Source organism: Anguilla anguilla, chromosome 4 (genome assembly GCF_013347855.1).
Source record: "Anguilla anguilla isolate fAngAng1 chromosome 4, fAngAng1.pri, whole genome shotgun sequence".
NCBI classification, from domain to species: domain Eukaryota; kingdom Metazoa; phylum Chordata; class Actinopteri; order Anguilliformes; family Anguillidae; genus Anguilla; species Anguilla anguilla.
In genome coordinates, this window is record NC_049204.1 from 3,458,715 (window position 1) to 3,486,304 (window position 27,590).

A 27,590-nucleotide genomic window follows, 5' to 3' on the forward strand; every position below is an offset into this window, starting at 1 on the left:
AGAGGTCTGATGGGGCTGGGGGGGGGGGCGGTGCCGGGGGGGGGGGGTGCTGGGGGTTTATAAAGGATCAGAATGCCAATCAAAACGTTTCACACAATTTACTTTTCTAGGGGAAAAAAGAGCGGGGGGGGGGGGGGGGGCAGTGTTTATTTTCTGTGTCCCTCTCGGTCTAAGCCGCGTAGCCAATTAGCCCGTCCACAGTGAAGAGTTTGCAGGGCGTTCAGGGAGTGCAGCCGAGTGCCGCACCACCGATTGGCTCGTCCTGAGCCTGCATTCAGGGAGTCCAGCCGAGTGCCACACCACCGATCAGCTCATCCTGAGCATGCGTTCAGGGAGTGTAGTCAAGTGGCGCACCACCGATTGGCTCATCATGAGCATGCATCCAGGGAGTGCACCCGAGTGCCGCACCACCGATTGGCTCTTCCATGAGCATGCATTCAGGGAGTGCAGCCGAGTGTCGCACCACCGATCAGCTCATCCTGAGCATGCGTTCAGGGAGTGTAGTCAAGTGTTGCACCACCGATTGGCTCATCATGGGCATGCGTTCAGGGAGTGCAGCCGAGTGTCGCACCACCGATTGGCTCATCATGAGCATGCGTTCAGGGAGTGTAGCCGAGTGCTGATGTGGGATCAGGGTGTCTCTGACCATATCCGTTATGAGCTGTAACAGGAAAAAACTGGTCCTTGTTCACTGAGCCTCTCAGAGTAGGAGTGCTGATCCAGGGTCAGCTTTCTCCTGCCCAGTTAACAACCTTATCCATCATGTGCTAAAAGGCTAAACTGATCCAAGTCCAGAGTTCCTCCCGGGAGCCGAGTTCTGTCTCCCTGCCGCCCTCCCTGGGCGCAGTCACCCCCACCCCCTGCCCTCCTGGGCCTTCACAGAAACACATTACATTACAGGCATTTGGCAGACGCTCTTATCCAGAGCGACGTACAACAAAGTGTATAACCATAACCAGGAACAAGTATGACGAAACCCTTGGGGAGAAGTACCGGTCCAAGTACAGGGAACAACCGCATAGTTCAACTTGGACCCTGGTGGTTAAACTGATTAACACTAACAACGAGAACGGCAACAACGCAATCTATGGAAAAATAAAAATAAATAAAAATACAAGTAGTCGTTAAGACTGGCGCATCAACTAAGTCACCTATTAAACAGCTGCCTAGTTACAACCCTAAGTTTAGTCATTTACAGGGGGGGAAGGGAGGGATGGGGAGAGGTGCAGCCTGAAGAGGTGGGTCTTCAGTCGTCGTTTGAAATGGGTCACAGTCTCAGCTGTTCTGACCTCCACAGGGAGGTCATTCCACCATCGTGGGGCCAGAACAGACAGGAGACGTGTTCTGGAAGTGCAGGTGCGAAGAGGGGGAGGTGCTAGGCGTCCTGAGGTAGCAGAACGGAGGGATCTGGCTGGCATGTAGGGTTTGAATATCTTGTGAAGGTATGCTGGGGCTGATCCCTTGACTGCCTGGTATGCTAGAACCAATGTTTTGAATTTAATGCGAGCTATAACAGGCAGCCAGTGGAGGGTAGTGAGCAGGGGAGTTACGTGGGAGTGTCTGGGGAGGTTGAAGACCAGACGAGCCGCAGCATTCTGAATGAGCTGCAGGGGTCTGGTGGCAGATGCCGGTAGTCCAGCCAGAAGAGAGTTGCAGTAGTCCAGGCGGGATAGAACCATTGCTTGGACAAGGAGCTGGGTTGAGTAGGTGGTGAGAAAGGGGCGGATTCTGCGGATGTTGTATAGGAAAAATCTGCATGCCCGGGTTACTGCTGCAATGTTGTTGGAGAGGGACAGCCTGTTGTCCATCATCACTCCGAGATTCTTGGCGCAGGGTGATGATGTCACTACGGTGTCCCCTAAGGAAATGGAAAAGTCGAGGAGGGGAGAGGATAGAGCAGGAATAAAGATTAGCTCCGTCTTTCCCGGGTTGAGCTTCAGGTGGTGATTGTCCATCCAGCTCTGTATGTCCCTCAGGCAAGCGGAGATGCGGGCAGGGACCTGTGTGTCCGATGGGGAGAAGGAGAGAAAGAGTTGCGTGTCGTCGGCATAGGAATGATAGGACAAGCCATGGGCAGATATTACAGGGCCAAGGGATCTGGTGTACAAGGAGAAGAGAAGGGGACCGAGGACTGAGCCCTGGGGAACTCCGGTGGTGAGGGGACGGGGTGGTGATACCTTACCCGCCCAGGCAACTGGGAGGAGCGGTCAGAGAGGTAGGACTCAATCCAGTCAAGGACTGTGCCGCGGATCCCTGTTGCTGCCAGGGAGGACAGGAGGGTAGAGTGGTCCACAGTGTCAAATGCAGCGGAGAGGTCTAGAAGAATCAGGACAGAGGAGAGGGAGGCTGCTCGTGCGGCATGGAGTGACTCACTGACCGAGGAGTGCAGTCTCAGTCGAGTGGCCAGGCCTGAAGCCAGACTGGTGGGGATCAAGCAGGTTGTTCTCAGAGAAGAAAGCAGAGAGCTGGTTAGATGCAGCACGTTCGAGTGTTTTGGATAGGAAAGGGAGGAGAGATACCGGGCGGTAGTTCTGAATGAGAAACACAGAACAGCTACTCCACTCTCAGATCCTCCGATGTGCCAGTCTTCGCCTCCTCCTTTCCCCTCTCAGATCCTCCGATGTGCCAGTCTTCACCTCCTCCTTTCCACCCTCAGATCCTCCGATGTGCCAGTCTTCACCTCCTCCTTTACACTCTCAGATCCTCCGATGTGCCAGTCTTCACCTCCTCCTTTCCACTCTCAGATCCTCCGATGTGCCAGTCTTCACCTCCTCCTTTCCACTCTCAGATCCTCCGATGTGCCAGTCTTCACCTCCTCCTTTACACTCTCAGATCCTCCGATGTGCCAGTCTTCACCTCCTCCTTTACACTCTCAGATCCTCCGATGTGCCAGTCTTCACCTCCTCCTTTCTGCTTCCCCAGTTTATTTAATTTATTTATTCGGTCTTCGCTGCGCGTTCCGGAAACTTCCTCCCCTGATTGGCTCCCGCCTCCCCTCCCCCTTGTATACTAGCTCTCGCTGGGGTCCGGTGCATCCAGCGGCGGGGAGCTCTGGGGCGTCGGGCTGCTTGTTAGTGTCCGGTGTGTGTGTGTCTCCTTTAATTAGATTTGGGCCTGGGTGCAGTGAAGTGCGGGCCTGTGTTTGGGAGCTGGAGGGGCCGGCGCTTTTCAACTGCTTTACTGGTGTTTTAAACAGTGATGCCTGAAAAAAACAGAGACACACAAACACAGACACGCACGCACAGACACACACACACACACGCGTACATAAACACACATACACACACACGTGCGCACACACACAGAGGCACACAGACACACACACACACGTACATAAACACACTCAAGCGTGCACATTCACACACACACACGTATATAAACACACACACACACACTCAAGCGTGCGCACACACACACATACACACACTCAAGTGTGCACACTCGCACGCACGCACGCACAGACACACACACGTACATAAACACACACAGACACATACACACATATATAGACACACACACACACACACACACGTACATAAACACACATACGCACACGCACACACAGACATGCGCGCGCACACACACAGACACATACACACATATATAGACAGACACAGACACACACACCCCCACACTGCATCCCTTGCGGGAGGGTGAATGCTCAGCGGGTTGCCAGTTGCAGCACAACCCCCCATGTGCGGGTTCTCTGATGAGGGCTCCAGACAGGAGCTGCCCATCCCTGGGTCCCTGACTCCCACAGACAGACAGACAGACAGACAGAGGGGGAGAGAGGGGGGAAGAGAGAGAGAGAGAGAGAGAGAGAGAGAGAGACCCTGCTCCCCCAGCCTCAACATCTCCTTTTTCTCACCCCCCCCTCTCTCTTCCTCTCTTTTGTGTGCATTGTTTCTCCTGCAGTAATTGAAATGTTTTGTCTTAAGGAGCCGTGTCGGGGGATGATTAATTTCAGACGGTGCTCCCCCCCTCCCCCTCCCCTCGCGGGGCGACCCTTTGTGTTCCTGTAATAACGGAACGGGAGGTGGAGCGTGCGGTGCACGCGTAATAAGCCCCGCTCTCATTAGCGGCTCCGCGCTCTAATCGCTTAATTCGCCGCGTAACGCGCTGTAACGTGTCACACGTTGCGCGTCCCGCGTCGCCCCGGCTGGGCTGATGTCACTCAGACTCGTCTTCCGCTGCCTTGTTGTTGTGTTTTTTTTTTGTCTGTCATTTTGTTGGCGGTAACAAGCGTAGGCGCCACGGTTTCGATGCGGAGGTCAAGTCCGGTCGAGTCAACTTTATTTATAACGCATGCTTAGAAACAACTGACGTTAAGCTAAGTGCTGCACAACTTCAATAAATGAAAACTGATGCCAGGGATAACAAAACATTACGCAAGGACAGTACACTCCGAGGATCTTAAATGTGTTTAAAGGCCAAGGAGAAAAAATGGCCGACTGAGATTTAAAAGTGTCAGAGTTTGCGTTTGACCTTTGACCTCTGACCTCCCTGTGTTCTCAGGCTGTTACGGCGTCAGGCCGGACCGGCTGAACGAGGCCTGGACCTGCTCCAGGTGTGCCGCGGGGGCCTGGACGGTGGTGAGTGCTGCTCTCCCCCTCTCACAGCCTGCTCTCTCCCACACGCTTGCTCTCATCAGCGACTGGTCTCTCCCCCACACACCTGCTCTCACCAGCGACTGGTCTCTCCCCCACACACCTGCTCTCACCAGCGACTGGTCTCTCCCCCACACACCTGCTCTCACCAGCGACTGGTCTCTCCCCCACACACCTGCTCTCACCAGCGACTGGTCTCTCCCCCACACACCTGCTCTCACCAGCGACTGGTCTCTCCCCCACACACCTGCTCTCACCAGCGACTGGTCTCTCCCCCACACACCTGCTCTCACCAGCGACTGGTCTCTCCCACACACCTGCCCTTACCCCTGTGCCCTCTGTCACCCCTGTGTATCCCGTGTATCCCCTGTGTATCCCCTGTGTAACCTCTGTGCCCTGTGTCACCCCTGTGTATCCCCTGTGCCCTGTGTATCCCCTGTGTAACCCCTGTGCCCTGTATATCCCCTGTGTAACCTCTGTGCCCTGTGTCACCCCTGTGTATCCCCTGTGTAACCCCTGTGCCCTGTGTCACCCCTGTGTATCCCCTGTGTAACCCCTGTGCCCTGTGTCACCCCTGTGTCACCCCTGTGCCCTGTGTCACTCCTGTGTAACCCCTGTGCCCTGTGCTCTGTTGCAGGATTGCTGTTTGTGTAATTTAAGAGGAGGCGCGCTCAGGATGACCACAGACGGAAGGTTGGTGTCCTCAGATGCCTGGATTCCCTTTATGGAAAGAGCTTTAGCACAGTGCTGCAGCCCTGCTAACCTGCAGCCATTTCACTTTCATGAGTTTGAGCTCAGAATCTAGTGAGTTACTGTATCAGAGTTACTGTATCAGAACCCATCTCCAAAGAACACAAACACAATAAAGATGAAGATTACATTAAAAAAGTAATTCTAATACAGAAAAATCAAAGCTGTTACACTATTGTGTTCTGTTTTCTACACTATCGTCCTGTGTCGATATAAAGATCAGCTACAACCAGAACAATAGCAAATGTTCAGAGTTCTCTCAGTGTAGCAATGAAACGGAACCAACCAATCAGTGCAGTGCACCATCTGTCACTCGCTTGTGTGTTGATTGACCGGTGTGCACTAATGCAGTAATGAAACCTCTGGTGCGGATGCTACTGTAGCTAGCTGTGTGTATTCTGTCTTTATGGAGGTTAGCTGTAGCTGCCAGTGTGTATTCTGTCTTTATGGAGGTTAGCTGTAGCTGCCAGTGTGTATTCTGTCTTTATGGAGGTTAGCTGTAGCTAGCAGTGTGTATTCTGTCTGTATGGTGGTAAGCTGTAGCTAGCAGTGTGTATTCTGTCTTTATGGTGGTTAGCTGTAGCTAGCAGTGTGTATTCTGTCTTTATGGTGGTTAGCTGTAGCTATCTGTGTGTATTCTGTCTTTATGGTGGTTAGCTGTAGCTAGCAGTGTGCATTCTGTCTTTATGGTGGTTAGCTGTAGCTAGCCGTGTGTATTCTGTCTTTATGGAGGTTAGCTGTAGCTAGCAGTGTGCATTCTGTCTTTATGGTGGTTAGCTGTAGCTAGCAGTGTGTATTCTGTCTTTATGACGGTTAGCTGTAGCTAGCAGTGTGTATTCTGTCTTTATGACAGTTAGCTGTAGCTAGCAGTGTGTATTCTGTCTTTATGACAGTTAACTGTAGCTAGCAGTGTGTATTCTGTCTTTATGACAGTTAGCTGTAGCTAGCAGTGTGTATTCTGCCTTTATGACGGTTAGCTTTAGCTGGCAGTGTGTGTATTCTGTCTTTATGGTGGTTAGCTGTAGCTAGCCGTGTGTATTCTGTCTTTATGGTGGTTAGCTGTAGCTAGCAGTGTGTATTCTGTCTTTATGGTGGTTAGCTGTAGCTAGCAGTGTGTATTCTGTCTTTATGGTGGTTAGCTGTAGTTAGCAGTGTGTTTTCTGTTTTTACTGTGGTAAGCTGTAGCTAGCTGTGTATATCTGGCGCGGACGGTTCTGTAGCTAGCAGTGTGTATTCTGTCTTTATGACGGTTAGCTGTAGCTGGCAGTGTGTGTATTCTGTCTTTATGGAGGTTAGCTGTAGCTAGCCGTGTGTATTCTGTCTGTATGACGGTTAGCTGTAGCTAGCAGTGTGTATTCTGTCTTTATGGTGGTAAGCTGTAGCTAGCAGTGTGTATTCTGTCTTTATGATGGTTAGCTGTAGCTAGCAGTGTGTATTCTGTCTTTATGGCGGTTAGCTGTAGCTGGCAGTGTGTATTCTGTCTCTATGGCGGTTAGCTGTAGCTAGCAGTGTGTATTCTGTCTTTATGGCGGTTAGCTGTAGCTAGCAGTGTGTATTCTGTCTTTATGACAGTTAGCTGTAGCTAGCAGTGTGTATTCTGTCTTTATGATGGTTAGCTGTAGCTAGCTGTGTGTATTCTGTCTTTATGGTGGTTAGCTGTAGCTAGCAGTGTGTTTTCTGTCTTTATGGTGGTTAGCTGTAGCTAGCTGTGTGTATTTTGTCTTTATGACAGTTAGCTGTAGCTAGCTGTGTGGATTCTGTCTTTATGGCGGTTAGCTGTAGCTAGCTGTGTATATCTGGTGCGGACGCTTCTGTAGCTAGCTGTGTGGATTCTGTCTTTATGGAGGTTAGCTGTAGCTAGCAGTGTGTATTCTGTCTTTATGGTGGTTAGCTGTAGCTAGCAGTGTGTATTCTGTCTTTATGACAGTTAGCTGTAGCTAGCTGTGTGGATTCTGTCTTTATGGCGGTAAGCTGTAGCTAGCTGTGTATATCTGGTGCGGACGCTTCTGTAGCTAGCAGTGTGTATTTTGTCTTTATGGAGGTTAGCTGTAGCTAGCAGTGTGTATTCTGTCTTTATGACAGTTAGCTGTAGCTAGCTGTGTGGATTCTGTCTTTATGGCGGTAAGCTGTAGCTAGCTGTGTATATCTGGTGCGGACGCTTCTGTAGCTAGCAGTGTGTATTCTGTCTTTATGGTGGTTAGCTGTAGCTAGCAGTGTGTATTCTGTCTTTATGACAGTTAGCTGTAGCTAGCTGTGTGGATTCTGTCTTTATGGCGGTAAGCTGTAGCTAGCTGTGTATATCTGGTGCGGACGCTTCTGTAGCTAGCTGTGTGGATTCTGTCTTTATGGAGGTAAGCTGTAGCTAGCTGTGTATATCTGGTGCGGACGCTTCTGTAGCTAGCAGTGTGTATTCTGTCTGTATGGCGGTAAGTGAAGTTCGTCTCTCTGGGCGCCCCCCTTTACCGTGTGACTCTCCGCCCAGGTGGGTACACGTCATCTGTGCCATCGCCGTGCCCGAAGCCCGCTTCATCAACGCCATCGAACGCGAGCCGGTGGACGTCAGCGCCATCCCGGAGAAGAGGAAGAGTCTGGTGAGCGTTTTCTTCTTCTGGGGGAGGGGGGAGGGGGGGCAGTTAGCGGAAACGCTCTTACCCGGACTGGCTTCCAGAACGGGTTAGCCCCCCTGAGAGCGGAGACAACGCTGCGTTCTGTGTGCCATAACGGAGAGAAGCAGCCGCTACATAAACCGCCAGCGTGGCGTCCAGTCGTGGGGGGGGGGGGGGGGGGGCGGGGACGCTGAGGATTTTGGGATTGATTTGAGGGCACGGGGTGTGAAATGTAGCGTAGCTGGCAGTGTTCCGCCCCGGGTCAGAATTTGTTTAATCAGATCGAAGCGGGGATGTCTAAACTGCTGAAGCAGTTCCGTTTAAGTACCTTGATCAAAGGGTACAACCGCAATCGCCCATCCTGGAATTGAACCTGCTGTTTGGGCTTTTCAGAGGAGTTTAAACAGTTCCGAAACCATTATCCTGCTGGGGGGGTCGGGACGGTCGACCTGCTCTGGGCTGGACCGTCCCGTTCCGTCACACGCGGGACAGACCCCCCTGTCCGGTTGTGTCCTTTTAAAGCTCGAGGGGATTCGGCTTGCGGTGACGTTAGGCTGTGGATTACCTTCCTGTCCCTCTCCCTTCACAGGCCCGCACTCCTGACTCCCGGGTCGCGCAGTTTGGATGCGTGCTCTCGCTAACGAGCTAGCGCTGAAATGCCGGCTTCCCGAGTGAAGGCTCGGGGTCAGTGGAGGTGGAGCCATTTTACCCAGACTCCCCGGTTTCCTTTCGTTTTGCTCGGTCGTCCATTTTGATTAAGAGAAACGGAACCCGTTTTCCCGGAGGCCCGGAGGTCACGGTTCGAGAGCGCTGCTCGGAATCCGTTACCCACGCGTTCTGCGTACCGTGTGAAGGCGTACGAGGCGGTCCGGCCTCTCCGCAGAAACCCAGCGCTCCTCGCGTCCGCTAGCACCGTCGTCATGGCAACGGGAGCCGTTTCTGCTTGGGTTCATTCAGTTTGAATGAATGTTTTCGTTTTTCCAATCGCTCAGTCTCTTTCATGGTGGCTTCCTCATAAACAAATGTTTCTGTTGTGTTTTGTGTAAGAGGGGTCCAGTGTGACTGGATTATCCCCCCATAGAGCACAGTGCAGTAGAGGGGGACAGTAAGAAGTGGGGTTGGTGTTTTGGGGTCACTGTATATATTAGAGATTTTGAATAAAATATTCCTAGTATTTACTGAAGTTACAGTTTGGCAGGTGCTTTTACACTACATTACATTTATTTAGCAGATGCTTTTATCCTAAGTAATGTACAAAAGTGCGCTTTGGATGAACGGCTTTTAGCCGAAGTCAGTTCAGTCGGCTGCTGTAGGAGTGCGAGCAGAATGACCGCGCTTTGGGGGACAGGCGCTGGTTGTGTAATGTGCTCCACTTCCTGTTCACCTGTCCCAGGTGACTGTCCCCGCCCTGGCGGGTCGGCACGGGTGTGCCCGTGTGACGAGACGCGTTGGTGTCCCGTCAGGTGTGATTTTAAACCGAGTCTGTGAGCGGGGGTCTTCCTCTCCCGTAGCTCACAGACAGGAGGCCACGCCCCAGCTGTGGACCTGTGTGTCAGGCCAAAGATGGACACAAACTCGGGGCTGCGTTTGGGTTTGCGAGCGTAAGCACTAACACTGTTCCACACTCATTCCTGTGTTGCTTCAAGGCCTTAGGAGCTTTATTTTTTAAACGCATTTTTCCCTTCACTGATTCCTCTGAAGCTCTGAGCACTCAGCAATGAAAATATTAATCTGATTATGTCACACACACACACACACACACACACACACACACGCACACACGCACACACGCACGCTAAGTGAGTTATATAAGCTTGTTATGTGTACATGTATATACTAGGACGTTTGTATGTATGTTCACATAGAGACTAGGATGGACACATAGAGGGCAGTATTGGTCGTAAGACGGGCTCAATTGGTCATTTTCATCTCTGCAATTTCTTCTCAGATGGTTCTGGAAGCAAGATGCTAAATAAATTTTAAAAAAGAAGGAATTAATAGAAACTGAAACGGCTTCTATGGTCCGTGCTCTCATGAAACCATCAGGTTCAAGTGTGTGATTTCTTGGGTTGAATTTGAAAGTTTTGTGACTGCAGATAGATGTCAGTTAGATAGATAAGCTGTTATTAATGCCCTGGCGTCGCTCGCCCCCCCCAGGCGTGCCGTGGTGCCCCCCGCCCCCCGGCCGAGCGCTGTTTTTGGGGGGGGGCGAGTGAATAATTAATGGTGTGGAAGGGCTGAGTAATCAGGCGAGGTTTCCCACCGCGCTAAATGAGCTGCATTGATCCTGCAGGCCCGGAGCGATCCTCCATTACTGCCCTGCGCTACAGCAGACAGCCTGTCGCTTTCTCTCCTCTTTTTCTATCCTTCTTTTTCTCGCTCTCTCCTCTCTCTTTCACCCTCTCCTGTCCTCCTCTATTTCTCTCCTCTTTTTCCCTCTCTCTCCTCTCTTTCACCCTTTTCTCCTCTGTTTTTCATCCTCAATTTATCTCCTCTCTCTCCCTTCTCATCTCTTTTTCTGTCCTTCTCTCTCTCTCCTCTCTCTTTCATCCTCTCCTCCTATTTTTCTGTCCTCTATTTATGTCCTCTCTCTTCCACTCTCTCCTCCTGTTTTTCTGTCCTCTATTTATCTCCTCTCTCTTCTCTTTTTCTGTCCTTCTCTTTCTCTCGTCTTTCTTTCTCTCTTCTCTTTTTCTCTCCTTTGTCTTTCTCTTCCTTCTTCTCCCCCTTCCCCCTATCCCCTCGCTCTTTTTCCCGTCTCCCTCGCTCCCTCTTTTTCTCTGGCTTCATTCTGCTCTTTTTCCCTCCCTCTCTCTCTCTCCCCCTCCCTCTGTCTCCCTCTCTCCCCCCATTCCTTCTCTCTCCCTCCCTCTCTCTCTGTCCTGCTCTTTGTCGCAGTCACTGGTCACAGTCACAGACCCACAAATAATGTGTCTGGTGCTTTTGAATAATCTATCAAAAGGAGGTGTAGATGTGGGGCGAGATCGTTCCTCTCCCTGGGCTGGCGGGTCCAGCCTGAGCCTGCGGATTTAGAAGAGGGGGTCGGAAACATGAAAGGTCCCCCCCCCTCTGCCGCATTTTGGGTGGCTGGACATCATTGTGCTCGCTCTGGAAACCGTTTAGACCTCTGCTGTCCCCGCAGGGGGTTCAGAGAGCCCGGATAAACGGGCAGCTTCCTGGCTCCTCGCGGCTCAAACGCTCAAAGCGGCCCCCCCGCCCCGCCACGCCCCGCCCCGCCCCAAATCACCTTGGCACAGTAACGCTCATTCAGCGAGTCTGAATCGCGCCGATGGGTCGATAGATGATAGATCTGCTCGGCGGTGGGGAACAGTATTTTAAAAGTGGAGGAGCAGTGGGGGGGGTAGGGGTGGGGGGGGGCGGCTGTCGGGCATTTCAAAAGCCGCTCAACAACGCGTCGAAGCCTTTCGCCTCCGAACGGCCGCAGCGCTGGTGTCTGCAAAAAAAAAAAAAAAAAAAAGAAAAAAGAAAAGGGACAAAAAGAGCGGGCGGAAATAAATAAGGGAATAATGTGAATAAATCTGTTTCGCCCGTCCGCAGGCCCGTCCCATCACTCTCCCGTCCGCGAATATTAAATCAGCCGCCGCGGCGGGGGGGTGAAGCGTCTGAGCGCGGCGGGGGCCGATGGCGAGGGCTGTTGTACATTTCCGCCCCCCCCCCCCCCCGCCCTCCGGGGGCAAAATGAAGTATTGACAATTTAATAAAGATTTTTTCTTTTTATTGATTTCCCCGGGTCACGGCGCGGCTCGCGGCGCTTTTCGCGGGCTGTCAGAGAACGGGGGGGGGAGGGGGGGGGGAGGGAGAGAGGGAGGGAGAGGAAAAGGACAGAAAATAAATGGGAGGGGTGTGGGGGGGAGATGAGGATCAGATAAGACTGACTGAGGGATGTGAAACAGGTGTAGGAAACTGAAAGAGAAGACAGCGGGGGGGAGAGGGGGGCGTGGGGGGGGGGGGCGGTTAGGGGTTTGGTCTGAAGTTTCCGGAATATTCCCCACGCTCTCCCGGCGTTAAGACTGGGGCTGTGAGCGCCTTGCTAATGAGCGCGAGCGCTAATCGTGGGTCGTGGGGTCAAGAGGGGAAAAGCCGATAGGTATGGATTTGTGATTGGCAGCTTCAGATACAGATTTGCGAAATGCCTGACCCCCCCCCCCCCCCCACCCACAAAAAAAAAGGTATGGAGCAGTTGGGTGTTGTTATTAATGGAGCGTTTTTGCAGTGGAGGGCTGCAGTGCTGGCTGAAAGGGGAGCGGACCGTCCTGCGTGCAGATTACTCACCCCAGGTGAACTGGACAGTAGCATCCGCCACCCGTGCCGGTCCCATCGGTAACGGGCAGCGGTCCAGGCGGTAATGGTCGCGGTAGGAAGGTAGACTGGAATGACACAGTATGACGAGGCTGAGGGGAGAGCTAAGCTAAGCTACGCCTAGAGAGCTAAGCTACGCCTTCACGCGCGTGGTCGTCTGCTCGGGACTTTCTTCCGTTCTGTCGTTATTTTACCTGGAGTGGGGGTGACATGGTTCAGGAGGTAAGACCGATTGTCTGGCAGTCGGAGGGTTGCCGGTTCAAACCCCGCCCTGGGCGTGTCGAAGTGTCCCTGAGCAAGACACCTAACCCCTAACCCCTAACTGCTCTGGCGAATGAGAGGCATCAATTGTAAAGCGCTTTGGATAAAAGCGCTATATAAATGCAGTCCATTTACCATTTGGAGGAACCCCCCTGAGTGTGTGTGTGTGAGGAGAGTGATGGAGGTGAGCTTGTCATTGACACGCAGATGTGTGTGTGTTTTGTGTTTTTTTTTTTGTAGAAGTGCGTTTACTGCCACAAGAACACGAAGGAGATCCGTGGCGCGTGCATCCAGTGCTCCTTCGAGAACTGCTCCACCTCCTTCCACGTCACCTGCGCGCACATCGCCGGGGTGCTCATGAAGCCCGCCGATTGGCCCTACGTGGTGTCCGTCACCTGCCTCAAGCACAAGCCCACCAATCACAGAGTGGTACGTATGGGAAGTTGCTTTCAGCACAGAGAGGTGTGGGTTGGGGTAAGCGATACAATGTGCCCCGGTCATTTCCAAACCTGGCTCGAATGCAAGTTTGAGATGATTTCAACTCTTTAAAGACTCGAAGTCTGTAAAATCTGAACAAACTCCTGCAGATCCAAGAGAATATTCAGTCAAGCATCTCCTTGACAAAAAAAGTAAAATCACAAATTGTTTTTTTTTTTGTTCTGAATATTACTGGAGAATAAATTGCTTTTAAAAAGTGTCAATGATCTGTAGGACTTTCACTTGTGCCTGAAGGGATTAAGGTATATGAGAGTATTTAAAGCCAGTTCTGCTTGTAGCTGTGGTCGAGGATGACTCTGAAGGAGGGCTGCCCAACCATGTTTCTGTAGATCTACCGTCCTGTAGGTTTTCACTCCAGCCCTAACAAAGCCACACCTCATTCAACAGCTAGAGATCTTTGTTGAGCTGTTAATTATTAGGGCCAGGTGTGCCAAATCATGGTTGGAGTGAAACCCTACAGGATGGCAGATCTTCAGGAACAGGGTTGGGGCAGCCCCCGCTCTAGAGATACTGGACAGTTCTCCACACTTTAACGAAAGGCGACAGAGCACCGTGGTAACGACCGGGCCCCGCCCTCCCTTGGTCTCCTAGGCGCGGCCGGGGTCGCGGGAGCTCTCGATTGGCCAGCGGGTGATCGGTCGGAACCGGGACGGCTGGCACTACCACTGCACCCTCATCGGCATGGCGACGCAGACCTTCTACGAGGTCAACTTCGACGACGGCTCCTACTGCGACAACCTCTATCCCGAGAACGTGGTGGTGAGCGCTGCTGTCGGCTTTTACACGCCGTTCGTTTTGCACCGCGGGACAACCCAAAAAAACCCCCCCAAAAACAGAGGCTGATTACTTGATTTTTTTGAGCGTTGATGGCTTGAATGGTAGGTCGTTGGTTGAGCGAGTGATTGACTGATTGGCTGGCTGCTTGTGCTTGGTTGATTTGATTAGCTAGTTGATTGATCAGTTGGCCTTGGTGATTGGTTGAGTGGCTGCCAGGGTAATTAGTTTATTGATTGGCCGATTGGTTGGTTGGGTGATTGATTGATTGGACGAGAAGTTACTGGATTGATTGACTGAAGTGCGGTCGGGGTCATTTGTGTTTTGTTCTCCCCCCCCCCCCCCCCCAATCTGTTCGTCTGACTTTCCGTCCCTCTGTCCGTCAGAGCCAGGACTGCCTGCTCCAGGGGCCCCCGGAGGCTGGCGAGGTCATCCTGGTGTACTCGCAGGACGGCAAAGTGGTCAACGCCTCATTCGTCAGGGAACACCTGCACAAGCACTTCCAGGTCAGGGTGCGCCCGCTTCCCCCCACCCCCCCACCCCCCCACACACCCATCTCTAACCCAGGGGTCCTGCTCGTGTGGCCCAAGGCAAGGCACCTCAAACACACCTGGTCAGAGCACTGCTAGTCTGGTCCTACAGTCAAACGCACCTGAACACACCTGTTCTGAGCACTGCTAGTCTGGTCCTACGGTCAAACACACCTGAACACACCTGGTCAGAGCACTGCTAGTCTGGTCCTACAGTCAAACGTACCTGAACACACCTGTTCTGAGCACTGCTAGTCTGGTCCTACGGTCAAACACCTGAACACACGTGTTTCTGAGCACTGCTAGTCTGGTCCTACAGTCAAACACACCTGAAACACACCTGTTCTGAGCACTGCAAGTCTGGTCCTACAGTCAAACACACCTGAAACACACCTGTTCTGAGCACTGCTAGTCTGGTCCTACGGTCAAACACACCTGAACACACCTGTTTCACAAAGCAGGATTACTGAGGTAGCTGGAGTAACAGCACTGAGTAAAACCCGGAACCCTCCCAAATCTGGAACATGGACTGAAGTAAAAAAAGAGCTCTTCCAGGTTTTACTCAGCGCAGTCATCCAGCCGACTCAGTAATCCTGCTTTGAGAAACGCCCCCCTGAACACCCCCCTGTGTTTGGACGGTGGTCACGGAACGCTGCGGAGTTTTCCTTCCGTGTGTCGCGTCCCACGTGAGAGGCGCTCTCAGACCCCCCCCCCCCCCGGCTTCTCGCCCCGCCGTTTCACTTCCATTTCAGAAAGAAAGATGGCCGCACTTGTGAGATTACGGCCGGCCGCGGCGGTGCGTCGGGGTAGTAAGTTACGCGCGGTCGTCATGGAGATATACGCCTCCAGCGCGGGCCTGGGGGCGGGGGATTTACGAAGCGTTCAGCGCTCTGCTTACGAGGGGTAAATTCGGGGAGCCGGGGGGACCTCGTTCTGCGGTGGGGGGGGCGGTGGGGGGGGGGACCACAACTCACAGAGGCGCTGCCAAATCTGTTAATCTGAGAGAGAGTGCGGGGGGGCGGGGCGGGGGGGGGTCATCATTCTCTCCCGCGGTTCGTTCCGTGCACTCCTCACACGCTGTCCTGAGTCGGGCTGCTGAGCCAATCAGAATCGGCAGCTCACTGAACAGCCGTTCTGCTCCCTCTGCACCAACACTTTACAATAGTAATAACAATCATTAGATCGGTACCAATAATAACAGTCATTACAACGGTAATAACAATCATTCAGACCTGGGTCAAATACAATTTTGTTTTGGATCCGAATACTTTTCTGTGCTCTGTTGATCTTGCCTGGTGCAATTGAGCCTGCCAATGTGACCAGAAAGGGCCGGGTTTGCAATTTTTGAGACTATTTCATTGGCTCAATACACCAGACAAGATCAGTAAAGCGTAGAAAAGTATTTGAATCCAAAGCAAATAAGTATTTGACCCAGGTCTGCAATCATTACAACGATAAAAATAATAACAGTCATTACAACAACAATAATAACAATCATTACAACAACAGCAATAATAATAATTACTACAACAACAGTAATAACAGTCATTACCACAATAACGATAACAATAATAACAGCAATCATTACTGCATTAATAACAAACTAGAATAAGTTTGGAGCCAAAAACTTGGGGGTTTCGCTCTGAAGAGAAATAGGGGGGAAAAGGGAATGGAAATTCAGCAAGAGAAAACTGAACAGACCTAATAAAGTTACATAAAGTGCATGAAGTTGAAGTTGAAACGAGTAACCACTTATTTTAAAGGAACATATAGAGTTTCTATAAAAGCAGAGTCTTTAAAAAGTGGCAGACCGAGCTAGTGTGATCCACACTTTTCTAGACACTAGCAGACACTCACACTGAAGTCTGTTACCTTACTCTATGGTTTTGCTGTTTCAAATTTTAATTAGTTTTATTTTTAACTTCTTTTGGCTTTGGTATAGAAGGCTTGATGGTATTAGCATTCAGAGAGCCCACTCGTGTGTGTGTGTGTGTGTGTGTGTGCATGTGTGTGTACATGTGTGTGCGTGTGTGTACATGTGTGTGTGTGTGTGTGTACGTGTGTGTGTGTGTGTGTTTGTGTGTTTGTGTGTGTGAGAGCATGTGTGCATGTGTGTGTGTGTGTGTGTGTCTGTGTGCGTGTGTGTGTGTGTGTGTGTGTATGTGTGTGTGGGTGTGTGTGTTCATGTGCGTGTGTATGTGTGTGTGTGTGTATGTGTGTGTGGGTGTGTGTGTTCATGTGTGTGTGTGTGTGTGTATGTGTATGTGTGTGTGTGTGTGTGTGTGTGTACGTGCGTGTGTGTGTGTGACCTTGTATTCTCCCCTCGTCTCCCAGAATAGGTCCTGCGTCTCCATGCTAATGAGCGCCTCCTCTCCTCCAGCAGCACCTGTGCCACTAATCACTTGTTTTCCGCGGCGCTCACCGGTAGCGCCCCCCCCGCCCCCACCCCTAACCTTCCCCCCGTCACCCCCAAGTCAAAAACACTCTGCTCCCCAAGACACCCCTCCGGGTGCCTCTAATAATGAGCCAGGGTGTGAGGGTGAGGGACAGAGGGAAGGAAGGAAGGAAGGAAGGAAGGAGAGACTAATAGAGAGAAGGAGGGAGAGATCGAAGGGGAGGTTGCTTCAGGGTGGGTGGGTGGGTGGTGGGTGGGTGAGGTGGTGGGTGGGTGGTGGGTGGAGTGGGTGGGTGGGTGGGTGGGTGAGTGGGTGAGTGAGTGAGTGAGTGAGTGAGTGAGTGAGTGAGTGAGTGAGTGAGTGAGTGAGTGAGTGAGTGAGTGAGTGAGTGAGTGAGTGAGTGAGATTTTCCTGTCTTGTGCTGCTCTCAAACTCTTCGCCTCTGTTGCTATTTCTGATCAGTCTGTCAGCTTCCACAGTCTGTCCGTCCGTCCGTCTGTTTGCCTGTACAAAACTGTGGATCAATCGCTCTGTGTTTCTATTTTCGGCCCCCCGAATGAGGGCGGAGCAGTCATTGCCGCTTGAATTAGCCGACTCCCTGCAGGACACGCAGCTCTCTCTCCCTCTGTGAACAGGAATACTCAGGAGGTGCCTCTTCCTGACTGCTCAAGAAAACCGTATTGTGGAGCGACTCACCAGCAGGGCTTATGACACCTGTGCACCTCTCCCTTAAGTTGTGTTTGTGGAGAGGTCCCACACTACCCTTGTATGTCAACGCTTGTATGTCTGTGTCTTACAGAGTGTGCCCCTTATTAACACACGTATACTTGTCTTGTGGGTGGGGTTTCAGGGTGTGTCCAGATTGCCCTTATCATAAATCTCTCTGTCTTATGTGGAGTCTGGCCCTTATAAACACAGGTGTGTTTCCTATGTGGAGTCTGGCCCTTATGAACACAGGTGTGTTGCTTATGTGGAGTCTCTGACCCTTATAAACACAGGTGTGTTTCTCATGTGGAGTCTGGCCCTTATAAACACAGGTGTGTTTCTCATGTGGAGTATGACCCTTATAAACACAGGTGTGTTCCTTATGTGGAGTATGACCCTTATAAAACACACACCTTTTTTTCTCTTGTAGGTGGAGTTTGAGGATAAGTCTCAGATGACTCTTAAACGCACAGAGATCCACACACTGGAACAGGAGCTTCCCAAGAGGGTGAAGTCTCGTCTGGTGAGTCTACAGGGCCTTGGAGAAGTGTAAAAAATGTGGGCGGGGCATGGGCAGGGCAGGGACGGGACATGGGCGGGGCAGAGGGTATTTGGGTTTGTTGTAAATCCATATAATAGCCACCGCTACCATTTTTAACCAGTCGTATTTATTTCCACTGCATTTTAGTGAATCATTTACTGAATTTCAGTAAGTTTTCAAGTTTTAATGAGGGATAAAATATGAAAAGCTGTTTGGTCATGCAAGAAAACGCATTATTAAAAAATTTAGCGGTTAGCATAGCATTCTAGCTGTTAGCATAGCATTCCAGCTGTTAGCATAGCATTCTAGCTGTTAGCATAGCATTCCAGCAGTTAGCATAGCACTCCAGCGGTTAGCATAGCATTCCAGCAGTTAGCATAACAGTCCAGCAGTTAGCATAGCAGTCCAGCAGTTAGCATAGCATTCCAGCAGTTAGCATAGCAGTCCAGCGGTTAGCATAGCATTCCAGTAGTTAGCATAGCATTCCAGCACTGTTGCACAAGCACTGATGGATCTGCACTCCTCCAATCACCTGTTGAGCTCTGTGCTTTATCGTCTTACCTCCTCCTTCTCAGTCCCTGAATTAGGCGGTTTAAAATTCAAACGCTGAAATATTCATTTCACATATGCATATGCATTATTCGGATGTGCCAGAAGTGTTGGGGAATCCGGGCGAACGCTCTCTGTGATCGTGGATTTGTTTTGACGTTTCCGTCTCGTAGGAAGTGGAATAGTGAGGCTGGTCTTAAATGGTGGCGGTTATTCAGAACGTTTCTGCCAGCAGAAGCAGCCACATTGAGCAGCTCGCCAGTGCTCAGAGAGAGTAGCCACAGGAGTCGCTGCTGTTGAAGGGAACAGTGAAGAGGGCAGTGGAGTGGGGGGGGGGTTTCTCACTGGTGTCTGTTTTCTGTTGGGGAGTGGGGGGGCGGAGGGGTGCCTGTGTGTGTACGGGAAGGGGAGGTGAGAGCTGTGTGTGTCTGTGTGTGTGTGGGGGGCGGGAGCTGTGTGTATGTGTGTGTGTGTACGGGGGGGGTTGGGGCTGTGTGTGTGTGTGTGTGTGTGTGGGGGGGGAGCTGTGTGTGTGTGTGTGTGTGTGTGTGTGTGTGTGCGGGGGAGAGTTAGGCTCGTGTTCAGCCTGTGTCTGAAGCCCGTTTCCTCTCTCTCCTCTCTCAGTCTCTGGCGGCTGTGGGCCATCAGGACGGCGTTCCCTCTGGAGATGAGCCCCAAGCCCCCAAACGCCCCCGCCTGCCCACGCCGCCCCCCCCGCCGGCGTCCACTGGCCCCGTCCCGCCCCAGGATCCTGCGTCCCCCCCCTCAGCCTCGGCAGCGATGAGAGCGCCCCATTCCGCTGCCCCCAACGGCGCCCATGAGCCTTCACTTACCCCCACCGCCCCCATCGAGCCCTGCCCCGCCCCCGCCCCCGCCCCCCACCTCAGCCACACCCCCACCTCTGCCCCCCACCTGAGCCACGCCCCCAACCCCGCCCCCCACCACAGCCACGCCCCCTTCCCCGTCCCCACCCAGCCCCCCACCAACGGCGCCCTGCACCCCTCCCTCGCCCCCTACCCCGGCGGCAGCGCACCCCACCCCCCCGCCCTGTCCCGGGACCCCCCCGAGCCCTTCTCCCACAGCAGCAACTACATCTCCTACATGGAGTCCCTGCTCCAGGCCCACTACCCCCAGGAGGGGGGCGCCGGCCCCGCGTATTAGAGACCAGCCAGTGTTCGGCGTTTCGGTTTGACGGACAGCAGCTCCCCTACCCCCCCCCCCCCACACACGTCCCCCTCCCCGTACCCAGGGGAGGGGGTAAACTGGTGCTCATTCAACACAAAGAGTTCGTCCGGCAGGGTTGCATGGTTTATAGTTTTTTTTTTTGTTTTTTAAAAAAAAATATCATTATTGTTATTATTTTTATTTTTTATCACCCCATGGCTGTCGTCGGTCGTGCGCTCCCGGGACAGTGGCGGAAGAGGCGGGAAGGGTTTCGTCTTACCTGAGTCTCACCTGCATGCCTGTACCTGTAACGAGCTGTCCACACGGGGGGGGGGGGGGGGGGGGGGGGTCTCCAAGCATCAACACCGTACCTCTCTTTTCCCATCTCTGTCTCTCTCTCTGTCCTCTCCTCTCTCCCTTTCACTAACAGTTATACAAAAACAGATTTATTTTTTGTTAATTTAACCAGCTATAACTATTTTTCTAAAACAAGCCGAAAACAAGCAGCATTAAACCAGGTGGACAATTCACGCGTCTGTGTACAGTTTCAGAAAATAAAGTTTTCTTTTATGTGTGGGACACCGCAGAACCACGGACTTGGGGGTGGGTGGGTTGGTGGGTGGGGGTCAAGGGTCAAAACAAGTATTTAAATATCTTAACTTCCTTATGCATTAAATATTTGTACAAAGAAAAAAAAAGTTGGTTAATGCAAAAAGGGTTGTATACTTTCTTGTAGTTTTGTCAGTAGGAGCATTGAGTTGTGTGAACATTCTGTGTTAATAATGTAGTTATGGGTGTGTTTTCATGTTTTACTTGTATTAACTATATACACTAGGCAGTTAATTAACATGTTTCCCTGCCCAGATCTGAATCTGGTACTGTATTGTAGCACTCTTTGTAAAAGTAGAAATTTGATGTTATATCCTGATTCCACTTTCGTCTGTCTTTTTTTATTTTATTTTTTATTTTTAAAAAAGATATTTTGTGAAGCTCTGTAAAAAAACAAAAAACAGAAAAAGAAACAATTTCACAAAGTTCGAGACGAGCCTGGTTTAGAATAGATGGGACATTTGTATTTAGAAACTTTTGACACGAGTATTCTATTATACAGCTAAAGTTTTAAATGACGATATAAAGGACATTTAAATGTGAGCCGTGCTAGGTGCTAAGGAGACCCTTGACTACTGAGAACCTGCATCCCGTAGATCAGCTGTACATATTGAAGCTGGGTTTTTTTTTTATTTTTTGGCTTTTTTTTTGTATGAATTGGCCGCCATTTTGTCAATAGTATACTAGCCTTGTTACTTTTTTTTCTGTGGTATGCTGTGATAACTAAGAGAGATGGCATTCCTGTGTGAGCACCAGCAATTATAGATATCTATAACATACGAATGCGATTGAGACAGAACGTGTCACGTTTTTTGGGTTTTTATTTTTATTTCTAATTTTCTGCCTGATCATGTAGAGAGCACTTCTTTTTCTCCTTGGCTGTACCCTCGGAGACTAGGCTCAGAGCCCCCCCCCCTCTCACCCCCTCCCTAAAACACCCCCCACCCCCCTTCCTCTCCCTGTCCCACTGGGTTTGACTTTGGCATAATGGGACGATTGAACTCCGTGGGGGAGTCGGGGGGGAAGCGTTTCCGCCAGCCTGGCCTTAGAAATTCACTCTTTGAGGCAAGAGGATGTCATTGTGAGTGGAGTGCATTACCCCCTCCCAAAATGGCTGCCATGAAACAGGAACAGGAAGTGGAAGAGGCGGAATTGGGAGGGTCTGTATTCGTTCCGCTCGACCTCTTTCGTAACTACGAAAGGTTCCAGTTGGCAGCAGGTGTCCCTGTTGCCCTGCTGAGCATCTGTTGCCACAGTGTTGCACTTGGGCACTAGGTCACTACACCCCCCCCCCCCCATCCCCCCCCCCCCCCCCCCCTTTAATGAATTTTCTGAAGGTGCATCACCCACGGAATGTTCTGGAAGCCAGAGTAGAGAGACAAAACCTTTCGATGTTAGGAGTCCAGGGGCACAGTTTCTGGTGGATTCTGTCACTGGTGCTAGCTTGTGTTAGCGCTTTAACAGTGCCGATGTGTGCATGCAGATGTTTAAAGAGTTTGAAAAATGAAAAAAGAATATGAAAAAAATATTGAGGTGCCATTATCAGGGGGCCAGTTAACCTGTGTTTGCACCCCTCTCACGGAAAGGGGGGGCGGGGAGGTGGGGGGATGTAGCTGGGGGCGATGTATTTTGTGACTCCTGGATTTGTTCTGTTTTTTGTGATGCTCGGTGTCTGGTGTCTCTCCACTGAATAACGACATTTGGTTGTGAGGTAAAAAAGAAAAAAAAAGTGGAAAAAATATCACACAGAAAAATGATGTCAAGGGCAGGAAGAATTCCTCATAATTTCATTGGACACCACAACTTATTTATCATGTTCACACAATGGCTTTACTTTTCCCCCCAATGAATTAAGACTCCAAATATTGAAGCTGTTATTTCTGTTTTTTTTTAAAATCATGATTTGAAACCTTTTTCTTTAGGGGTCTACTGTGTTGATGGGGAAGTTTGAAGCTGGCCGTTTACTATTGATGTTTTTTTTATTTTGACTGGGATTCTTACTGATTTGCAATAACTTTTGTAACCGTACAAGGGACAAGCCAACCACGGGAACCGACACCATTATGATGTTTATAAATGTTACTCAATGCAGAATAAAGTACAAAAATGCTATTAAAATGTGAAGCCAGGTGTTTGGAGTAATGTTTTATGATTTTTTTTGTTTTTCTTGTCATAATCTGTCGGACACATGGGCTTGTGAAATAAATCTGTGTCAGCACGATACCTCTGTCTCCCCTCTTTAGATCAAGTCATAGATTTTTTATTCATATTAATAATGTGTGCAATTGTCTGTGCTTTAAAATTTGAATGTATGAAATGTAATTCAGTAGCGAACTATCAGAAATTAACAGACTCTGAATTAATTGATTCCCTTCATGGGAAATTATTACTGCTGTGGATGTGATATTGATATTCTGTGGTTCACTTTTTTTTGCGTTCAGTTGTGTCAAAAAGTCTGTAGAATGAATGAGTCTGATGGGTGTTGGCAAGTTGAAAAAAGACCCTCTGCTCGTGTATGTGTCTGAACCAGGCTAAAAAAACAAGCTGTAGCCACTCTTAAAGACTCTTGCCTTCCTTTCCCACCGTTTCATTTTTTGCTTTTGTATTTAGCTGTTTTTTCATGAATGAGATTTGTGAGTGCGGTTTGTGTGTGTATGGCTTGTGGGTGTGCGGTTTGTGTGTGTATGGCTTGTGGGTGTGCGGTTTGTGTGTGTATGGCTTGTTGGTGTGCGGTTTTGTGTGTGTATGGCTTGTGGGTGTGCGGTTTTGTGTGTGTATGGCTTGTGGGTGTGCGGTTTGTGTGTGTATGGCTTGTGAGTGTGATATGTGAGTGGCAGGTTGTGTGTGTGTGAGGTTTGTGTGCGGTACACGAGTGTGGTGGGTTGTGTGTGTGTGTGTGTGTGTGTGTGCGTGTGAGTGTGTGTGTGAGGTTTGTGAGTGTGGTTTTTGTGCGTGTGGTTTGTGAGTGTGTGTTTCCGGTATGCGAGTGGCGGGTTGTGTGTGTGAGGTTTGTAAGAGTGTGTGTGTGTGTGTGTGAGGTTTGTGAGTGGTTTTTGTGCATATGGTTTGTGTGTGTGCGCAGTACGTGTGTGGCAGGTTGTGTGTGTGTGTGAGGTTTGTGAGTGTGTGTGTGTGTGAGGTTTGTGAGAGTGTGTAAGTGTGTGTGTGTGAGGTTTGTAAGAGTGTGTGTGTGTGAGGTTTGTGAGTGTGTGTGTGAGTGGTTTTTGTGCATGTGGTTTGTGTGTGTGCGCAGTACGTGAGTGGCAGCTTGTGTGTGTGTGAGGTTTGTGAGAGTGTGTGTGTGTGTGAGGTTTGTGAGAGTGTGTGTGTGTGTGTGTGTGTGAGGTGTGCGAGTGTGGTTTTTGTGCGTGTGGTTTGTGTGTGTGCGCAGTGTGTAATTGGCGGGTTGTGTGAGCTGCTCGTGAGGGTGTGTATTAATCCCTGATGTGTGCGTGAGGCAGATGTGCTGATCGGAGCGCTGGGCCCGAGCGGGATGATGTGCAATCGCACACGCGCTCATTAGCCGCTGAGCGTTAGCAGCACTGCGCGTTAGCGGCTCTGTGCGTTATCCGCGCTGTGCGTTAGCGGCGCTCACTCCATTAGCTCACTCAGGCTTGGCTGCATTACCGTCCCTGTCACATTAAGTTCTGTTTGAGTGGAGATGGATTTGAGTTCCTGGGTTCCCCCCCCCTCCTCCCCCTCTCTCGGTCTCTCTCTTTATTTTTTCCCCGTTCTCTCTCCGTCTCTCTCCGTCTCCCTCTCTGTCTCTGTCTTTTTCCGCTCCCTTGATGTTGAATTTGTGAATGCGGAGTGATCAGGGACGACCCAGTTCACTCTAAACCCTTTGAAGAGGTTTGTTTATTTTTCTTTCAGTCAGCGTTCCGCTGCCGTCAGTTACCAGCGGCGATTGTGACATCAGCATTAGAATGTTCAGTTAGAATTCTGATAACGTATTTGTGATGTCACACCTTTAGAGGGTTAAATCCTGTAAGCTCCAGCATGGATGTTCACTTCCTCTTCAGGGGTAAGTAACGGGTGTTTTGGTGGAATCTCTTCGGTGTTTGGTGTGGAACAGCCCGCCGCGGGACCGCCGGTGACTCCGCGCTCCGCCTGGGGCCCGTCTGTACGGTCAGGGCCGTTTCAGACGCCGCGGAGAAATGGATCACCTGCGAGAAGCCCAAGGCCCACAGGTGTGTTTATCACGCGTACGTTTACCCTGTGGTTTCTGAGTCCAGTGCTCTGCCATACTCGCACACACACACACACACACACACGCTTTTACCCTGTGCTCTTTCAGTTTCCCTCACTCTCACTCCTCTCTCTCTCGCTTGCTCTCTGTCCCCTCTGTTTCTCACCCTCTTTCACTTACTCTCTGTCCCCTCTGTCTCTCTCTCTCTCCCTCTCCCTCACTCTCACTCCTCTCTCTCACTCGCTCTCTGTCCCTTCTCTCTCTCTCTCTCTCTCCCCCTCTCCCCTCTCTCTCTTGCCGAACGCCGCTCGCTCGTTCTGAAGTTGGCGGATGAAAGGGAGAGCGCTGATGCAGAGGGCCGAGGCCTGTGCTGTACAGAGTGACTCCTTTCTGCGGTGATGGAGGGGGCGGGGGGCAGGAGTGTGGGGGTGTGGGTGTGGGGGGGGGGGGTGTAGTGCTGGAGTCCAGCTGGCAGACTGGGCGCAGAGCGAGGGGGATGGCGGTGGGGGTGGGGGGTGGGGATTTCGCGATGCCAGATCCCCGAGGCGCGGGGAGCTGCAGATGCTAGCGTAGCCTCGGCTGCCCTCCTCCAGCCACTGGGCGCCAATTAGCATTCAGAAGTTCTGTTAGCGCTGGGCCAGCGCTGGGGCGGGGCCAGCGTCGCAGTCACGCTCATTAAAGGGCGCTCGGAGAGCCGTTGCTCTTCTGTCCTTCCGCACTGCGGCGACGACTGCCAGGGAGGACAGTGGACTAAATGTTCAGATTTTTAAAATATATATATATATATATATACATAAAAAATATGACTGTATATGGTGTGTGTGCGCGAACTTTTGTATGTGCACGTGCGTGTGTGTCTGTGTGTGTGCGCGTGTGTGTGTGTATGTCTTTGTGTGTGTGCGTGCACGTGCGTGCGTGTGTGTGTGTGTGCGTGCGCGTGCGTGCGTGTGAATTTTTCACTAATTTACATTTTCTGTTTAGGTCATTGTCACACGCCACAACACACACCCTTGGGGTGGACAGAAGCAGACGTTCTTGGGCTCATAGAGTGTGGAATCCCCCCCCCCCCCGCTACTGGGAAAGGAATTCTCACTTTTAAACCCGGACCCGATCTGCCACACAATACAGGTGAGTGTGTGTGCCTACTTAACCAGTGGGCGTGGTCCTCTTGCCTACTTAACCAGTGGGCGTGGTCCTCCTGCCTACTTAACCAGTGGTCCTCCGATCGCCCTGTTTCTCCCTCACTGCCCATGCCCTGCCAGGGACATTAACTTTGGACGAATACATTCTGTGTGAAAACAGAGATTGTTTGATATATTTAAATAGGTTTTATTTAAATATGCGAGCACTAGTGTACAAATGTGTCAAACGTATCTAAGGACATTGCCTAAACCAATAGCTTAGGGACCACCTTAGAACTAATAAAAACTTTTTTTGGTTGAGAAAATTGACAAAATATTTTGCAGAAATTTGCAGTGGAGGTGTGTAATTTATGCAATTGTTTTTCAGTTTTGTATCTTTAAGGCTCTAGGCACTATCTTGGCTCTGGGAAGGAAAACACATACATCTTCTCCGAAAACAAAGATGGCCGGCGTGATTTCTAAATGCATCTCGCTCCAGTCAGGGACCACAAACAAACGGCTGCCCTCCTCCGCCCCTAATCGCCCCATTAGTCTTGCAGCAAGTGCAGACTGCGCTGCTCTATCCATCACTCTCAGTGTAGTCTCTCTGCCCTCCGCCTCCAACACACACACGCACACACGCACACGCACGCGCACACACACGCATACGCACACACACACGCGCACACGCACACACACACACACACACACACACACACGCACGCATACGCACACGCGCGCGCACTCACGCATACGCACACACACACACGCGCGCGCACACTCACACACACATACGCACACACACACACACACACACACACACACACGCACGCATACGCACACACACGCGCACACGCACACTCACACACACACACGCGCACACGCGCGCACACACACACACACACGCACACACGCACACTCACACACACACGTGCGCACTCACGCATATGCACACACATACACACACACACGCACGCGTGCGCACACACACACGCACGCGTGCGCACACACACACACACATGCACACACACGCGCACTCACACTCACACGCGCACACGTACACACACACACACACACACACCCACACACACGCACACACACACACACACACACACACACATACACACACACACACACGCATACGCACACACATACACACACGCACACACACACACATGCACACATACACACACAATGACAGCTCTGTACAGCATAGGCTGGGTGGGTGTGAGATGTTAAGGCAATGAAATTAAAAAAATAATTTCCCCTGGGTTTAAGATAAATCTTTTTTTTATTTTTAGATTAAGGTTAAATGTTTTGTGTTGGTGTTCATTATCTCAACCAATTATCTATTTTCTTCCAATTTCAAAACAGCTGAGCTATATTTCATAAATATGTAATTGAACTTATCTGGATTTAAAAAATAGATATATTGATGGATAATAAGAGATAAGTGCTCTTTAATTAGCATTTAAATGGAGTCTTTCATTTTATGTTTGAAAAATGAATTTTAAGATTTAAAAGTCTTAAATTTGTGTTCCATGGTTAAATTAAGAGAACATTGTATTTAATTTGATCCAATAGGTGCATTTCATTTTGCTGTCTAACGCAGAGGTAATTCGAAACCAGATTAATTACTCAGTCTGTGCAGGTGTGATAGAAATTAGCAGTGATCTGGGTCCCTCAGCATGACCTCGGGCAGGAATACGTCCATGCCAGTGTAGGTACTGGTCTATTTACACGACCTGTAGTCTCACTTGCACAAGGAGATGTTAAATAGAGGTGAAATCATGTTAAATGAGTAAACACAGTCAGTGAGAAACAAGTGAAGCAAATTTAAAAAATGAGTGGCTAACTGAACTGTTTTTTTTTAATAAACAGAGTCGCTGGCGTTTAAGGAAGGGGGGCGAGTGATGGCTGTTGTCGTCAAGGAACATTCTCTTCTGCTTCCCGGCGACCTCTTTCTTGAG

General features: G+C 50.7%; 1 protein-coding gene across 2 annotated transcripts in view; it reads left to right on the forward strand.

Moving 5' to 3' along the window:
* The window catches only part of kdm4b (lysine (K)-specific demethylase 4B), a 77,336-nt gene extending 57,297 nt beyond the window's left edge, over nt 1–20,039 (forward strand). For both annotated transcript variants that reach the window (XM_035415558.1, XM_035415559.1), the window contains exons 15-22: nt 4,516–4,592; nt 5,245–5,300; nt 7,840–7,948; nt 12,785–12,973; nt 13,634–13,801; nt 14,203–14,322; nt 17,878–17,970; nt 19,162–20,039. In XM_035415558.1, the coding sequence (XP_035271449.1) occupies nt 4,516–4,592; nt 5,245–5,300; nt 7,840–7,948; nt 12,785–12,973; nt 13,634–13,801; nt 14,203–14,322; nt 17,878–17,970; nt 19,162–19,698 (1,349 nt within the window). In that variant the 3' untranslated portion in view covers nt 19,699–20,039. The remainder of the gene's footprint in view (nt 1–4,515; nt 4,593–5,244; nt 5,301–7,839; nt 7,949–12,784; nt 12,974–13,633; nt 13,802–14,202; nt 14,323–17,877; nt 17,971–19,161) is intronic.
* Nucleotides 20,040–27,590: the final 7,551 nt, after the last annotated feature.